Here is a 6,000-nt window from a genome sequence, read left to right on the forward strand (position 1 = left end):
TCTTAACATTTTTAAGTAAGAAGGCTATTTTCATTATTTTGTTTCTCAAATAAACATTTCATTTCTATCAGAACTGAAATTGCTTTCTCTATGTGGCTGTGCTCAGAATAAATCTGAAAAATATGTTATTTCTACAGTTAAATTCTCGTTCTCTTCAATATTTTTTTCTTACGTTTATTTCCATGTTTACTTGAAAATGCAGGAGAGTATATATGCTTTTTATTCAGACTTCCAAAGAATTCCTTAATTTTTATTATGAGAAGCAGTTCTGACTAAAACTTAAAACTATTTTTTGTTGAAAAGCGGAAGACATGGGCCAATTGATGCTCTGTGTGCGAGATTAGGCAAAATTAGAAGAGCTATGGCCTTATTAAATCTGCAGGTTACAGTTGCATTACCCTACTTGTTCCTTTCATAAAGCAGCATGAGTATGAGAAAATATTTTTCTTGATGAAAACGAACAAAAATAAATTTAAAATATCTACTCCGTGTATGTGTAATAAGGTTACAAGCGAAAACATCGCGGCAAAAACATCGTGGACGAAAACGTCGCGGAGAAAACAACGCAAGGTGAAAACGTCGTGCTACAAAACATCTTGGGAAAAAAACATCGCAAAGAGAAAACATCGCAGCCCTAAAACATCGTCGTCGAAAATAAAGCGGAACTTTCGGAAATAAACCGAAACTTTCCTTTAAACACATACACTCTTTGCCCTATTTGCACTCTGGGTAAACCTTCCTATAAATACTAACTCGTTTTCCCTCATTTACATTCTAGTGGGGAAACGGAAACGAGAAGTGAGAGTAAAGATTTAAAACATAAAATAACTGGTTAATGAAAAATAATAGTAATACCCTACAAAATCAAGACAGAAAAACAATGTGTTTTAAATAAAATATTCAACAAAATGTTGTATACTAATTGAAAAATAATGGTGCATGCTTACGCAACTATGCATTGTTTATCAATTTTAAGTAAAAAGCACAAATGAACTTTTTCCAAGGCTTCCGGCATTAACAAAAAAGTGTATTGTTACAAATTTTAATACGAATAATAATTACGAATTACATAACTCGTAATAATTCGTTAAATATATGTAAATAATTTTAGTGAAACTATATGTGAAACTGTACTATCTTTTGTATAATATAACATGAAATGCTTGAAAAAGTGAAGCTGTGCCGGAAAAAAAAAGTTACAGAGGCAAGTCTATTTAACATTGAAGTAAATGACTGCGTCGCTGAATTGGCGAGATGTCGCCAAGCCGACCATGGTTTTAGTAACCAAATTTGTCACCAAATTTGGCGAGAAATCGCCAAAAGTTGGCAAATTTAAGTGTAACTGTATGAGGCACTTTTAAATAACTTTAAGTGTGTATGCCTTCCAGTAATTTCAAGAATTGGGAGGTACTAGAGATTTCTAGACATTCGAGGGATATCTATATAAAACCAAGAGAAGCATCAGTTCTCAATTTTTAGTTCAGAGTTAGATCTCTGTAAGATCTTTACATGCGCTTTGAATTGCATTCTGTTTAACGTTCTTAGTAATTTAAAGTAGTGTTACTTTTTCTTTAAGTACGGGTTCGTGGATTTGGAGTGAATAACGATGACAGCACATGATGAAGTATCAAAACACAATTTATTAGCTAGTATTTCTCAGGACAGGTCCAATAACACTTTTATAGTGAATCTAAAGTTACGTTTTGATCTATTTTAAACATGAATCACGAAGCTTTGCTGAAAAGAAAGAGAGTAATAAAATCACAAATAATGAAATGCAGGGGTAAACATAGCATAGAAAACGCAGACTTAAGAGCATGTGAATTACTTTCGTAGAATTATAATGCATCAAAAAAACTAGTTGATCAGTTATGTGCAAAGTGTGAGGAAAAGAACTTAGAAAAATGCAAGGAGCAGTTTAGCAATCAATAAAGTCTAAATGAAGTAATCTTAAAACTAAATAGAAAATCATAGGAACTTAAGTTAGGTTTGAAATTAGAGATAAAAGCTGAGAGAACGTCTTCAGAAAGTGTTAAACTCCCAAAATTAAACTTACCAACATTTAGTGGAAGTTTGCAGCAGTGGATAACTTTTAATGATCTGTTTAATGCATGTGTGCATAGTAAACTCAGTTTATCAAATGTTCAAAAGTTACAGTACTTAAAATCGTCATTAACTATGATAGTATTGTATTGTGCAGTCAGCAGCGATAACAGATTTCACTCAAATACTCCAGCTTGTCGTGACTCTTTGCAGTCTCTATCTCACTCTCAGCCCCTCTACTGGAAAGCTCTGCCCTTATCCTCAGTGCTTCTTCGTAGCCATATAAGAGTAAAAATCTAATGACGTCACTGCTTGCGACACAACAGTTATCACACACTATTATTGGCTGTTTAAAATTGTGATTTTAATACTACTGAGAAGAGGATTTTACTTTTTCTATAATGTAAGTATGTGCACCAGCAGCATTACATAAATAGAAACCATTAATATATGCAAACCATTAATGAAAGAATGACGCGCATGAAACATATAATCTATAACTATCCAACTACTTTTAGAACAGGAAAGGCAACATCATCAAATAAAAATAAATTTTTTTAAGTACTATAACAATCAAAAGTAAAATTAAATCTTATATATATTATTTTCATATGCTATGATATTAACATCTCAATTATATTAAGTGTAGTGAATTTACCACATCGTAATTTTTATATAATGGACTTATTTTATATCATTTACATTTGTGTTTAGCCTTTTTATATCATTTTAAGATGTAAAAGCTATCTTGCGTTTTTAGCATTATGAAACAAGCTTGATCTTGTACCATAAAACTTAAGTCAATTCTGTATGCAAAACCGAAATTCACTATCACCTGTCAAAGAAATATTAGTATCAAAGAAGAAATATCAACAGTTCTCAAATCTTACGGTTTCCTGTTAGTAGCATTAAAAAAATGAACTATAAAAATATCAAAACTTAATGCTTAAGGTCTAGAGAAGATATAAAAAATCTTGAAAGAAAATCTTTTCTGACTGATATACAGAACACAATATATGAAACAAAATCTTTTATAAAATTATGTATTCCTCTTAGATGAATATAAGATTTGTAGGGTTTTAATTGTATAGAAATTTAAAACAATATACTTCGGACCCTACTAGACCGACAAGCGAGTTATCGCTCTAGTCTGAACTAAGGTGACAAAGTCCTACGAAGGTTAAAATAACTTTTTTATTAACTTTTTAAATATAACAGACGGAACCACTTATGCTACAAAACAAAACTCCGCTACTTTCAGGTATTTAAAATAACCTAAGTAAAACTCAGATTTAAGTAACGTATTTGGAAACTAAATAAATGGTCTCCTGAAGCTGGCTCAATTAATTAAACGCCGCATTTTAAACTTTGGCTGGCAAAATAGCTAAAGACAGAATAAGCTTTGGCAGATCTGACGATAAACGTAAACTGCAAAGGAGGGTGTCAAAAGCTCTAAAACATTCAAATCCTCGGCATAAATACTCTAACAACTGATTTGCATTCTGGGGAGAACTGAGGAAAGAAAAAGTTATAGTAAAAGTTAAAATCATAATAATTGGTTAATTAAGATAAAATCCTACAGATCTTTTCAGAATTGTTATTCTGGAGGAATAACATTTATTCATAAAAATGCCGAGTCTGATTTATAATTTAAAAAAAAAACTTCTCAAATTTGCCTCCAATATTGTATGTGTATATATATTACGATCTCTGAATAGCAAATTTCCAGTCAAAATTGGTAAACAGATTCAACCTTAACAACGAACCGAATTAACGTTTATAACTGGCCTTAAATTTCATTTATCCAGTTTTATCTCGTAAGTCCATCATCATACAGAGTCATCATCATACAGAGTCATCATCATACAGAGTCATCATCATAACATATTTAAAATGAGCCACCCTTATTCTCAAAATGCTGCCATTTCAATAATATTGTAATGGTACCTTCTTCCAACTGCAAATTAGTAAAACAAGACTTTTAAGTAAGCTCACAGGCAAAAATTAAGTGATATAATTTTTGGACTTCTTGGAGGCCACTCAGTATTCCATTGTCAAACAATCCATCGCTCCCAAAATATTTGAAGTTTGAGAGATATCCTTAATTTAAAGTAAATTTCGAATGAATCTCTATCTTTCTTTAGTCTATTATTTCATTTTTCTTTACAAGCTAGATACCTTAACACTTAAGATTGTTCTTATTTCAACTAATTTTTCTCTCTGTTACACGATAGTTAAATGATGTTTATTACTCACTAATCATTTAGACATTATTCAGTGGCAATATTGACGTAGCTAATAAACAACATACAGCAGTAGATCAAAGTTTAAGCAGACTTCCAATAGTTCGTGGGGAATAGCAGTCACTGTGTCAGCACTAAAGTAAATTCAAAAAGCAACCATATCTTATAAAACTGTTTATTCCTTCATTTACACTTTCGACTTCAAAGTCTGCTGGAATAAATGACTGCGAGAAACGACAAAAAAGACTGGATATTTTAACCAAATCTTATATATTTGTATAAAAAAAATTAAATAAATCTTATAAACTCTTACTTTTCAATTTCAGACGATGGCTCGTCACATCTTGCCAACTTTCGTCGTTAGCAGCACCTTAGAACCTCATCTAACCTATTCATATGAGACTGTAAATGAAGAAATGATTACTGTTACGAAAGAAAATGGTGGCTTTTTGACCGTGGCTCGACTCGCTGAAGTTATAATGCCTGACCTGGCAGCAAAAAATGGTGTCATCCACGAAATTTCGAGATTGATACAATTTTAAATGAAACGTAAAATTCAAGTCGGAACTGAAAGTATTCCCATTTATTGGTTAATTATCTCCATTTGTGCCACTGTCAGAAAAATGTTAATGAATTTTCTTAATGCAATTGTTATCTGTTATTATTTTGTTATCATTTGAAAAGGTGCATCATAATATCTATAGCTCTAACACAGTACACATATATACAAAGGTAATATATTATTTTAAAGATAAAATAAAGTTTCCGAATGTAATAAAGTAATTTATAAACATCGAATATCACTATAGTTTTATGAATGTGGGAATAAATTTTTATGTCTGAAAAGTAATGTACGGAGTTTTTTCTTTGCCACACAATAATGACTGACAAGTAAAAAATACAAAATTTTAAAATATGAATAATCTTTATCTCTCAGTAATGAGTGGAAAGGTTGAGTATACCACGTCTTGTGCCTACAGTTAATATCAATGTTAAGCGCAATAACGGGCTAGGAAGGATAGTCATTTTTAGTCATGTGAAGGTTTTTATTACCTTTCATAATAAACCTTCCGAATAAGTTATTTAAATTAGCGCTAACTTATATTATGTTTGAATATTACTGTCATATAATTATAGCTTTACACTAAAGGTACTATTTCTTAATATAAATTAAACTCTTGCGATATGTCGTTGCATTACTAAACAATTTGGAAAGGTCGGAAAATCTAAAACTACGCACGCGTGCAATGAGTGCTTTCCTTGTGTTGTGGTGGTCCACTGTTTGGGTATGTCCTCGGTTTTATATTAATTTTGTGTGTGTGTGCCGCATTCTTCTTTGTTTATCTACGTGCTGAATTTATGTGAATCAATAAAAATTCTCAACGTTTGGTTTATTTTGTATTTAATTGTACATATACATAGCAAAAACATCGTATAACCAAACTTATTAATCCTCTTATCATTTAGGGTGAAATGCGTATTTCATAAAATTAAATTATAGGTAATCGATAATAGGTAAGCAGTAAATAAATTTCATTAGGTTTATGACAATATTAAACAATTTATATGTAGCATTATGTTACTGTCATGTATTATTTTAAAATAAATATATAGTATGGCGTATTATACTGAAGAGAGTAGAGCAGGTTTATCTGTGAAGTCCTGGTGTAGATGTGCAACTGGCAAAGAAAGAGGGACAGTGGAAGATATAAGG

The 6,000-nt window shown here is 31.1% G+C and overlaps 1 protein-coding gene across 2 annotated transcripts in view; it reads left to right on the forward strand.

Annotated features, from left to right (window-relative positions):
• The window catches only part of LOC118188073 (transforming growth factor-beta-induced protein ig-h3-like), a 65,920-nt gene extending 60,240 nt beyond the window's left edge, over positions 1–5,680 (forward strand). For both annotated transcript variants that reach the window (XM_035358415.2, XM_035358416.2), the window contains one exon: positions 4,613–5,680. In XM_035358415.2, coding sequence (XP_035214306.1) covers positions 4,613–4,828 — 216 coding nt within the window. In that variant the 3' untranslated portion in view covers positions 4,829–5,680. The remainder of the gene's footprint in view (positions 1–4,612) is intronic.
• The last annotated feature ends 320 nt before the right edge of the window (positions 5,681–6,000 follow it).

The sequence above is a fragment of the Stegodyphus dumicola genome, chromosome X2 (assembly GCF_044657685.1).
Source record: "Stegodyphus dumicola isolate Sdum_Otavi_A_Nest chromosome X2, ASM4465768v1".
Lineage (NCBI taxonomy): Eukaryota > Metazoa > Arthropoda > Arachnida > Araneae > Eresidae > Stegodyphus > Stegodyphus dumicola.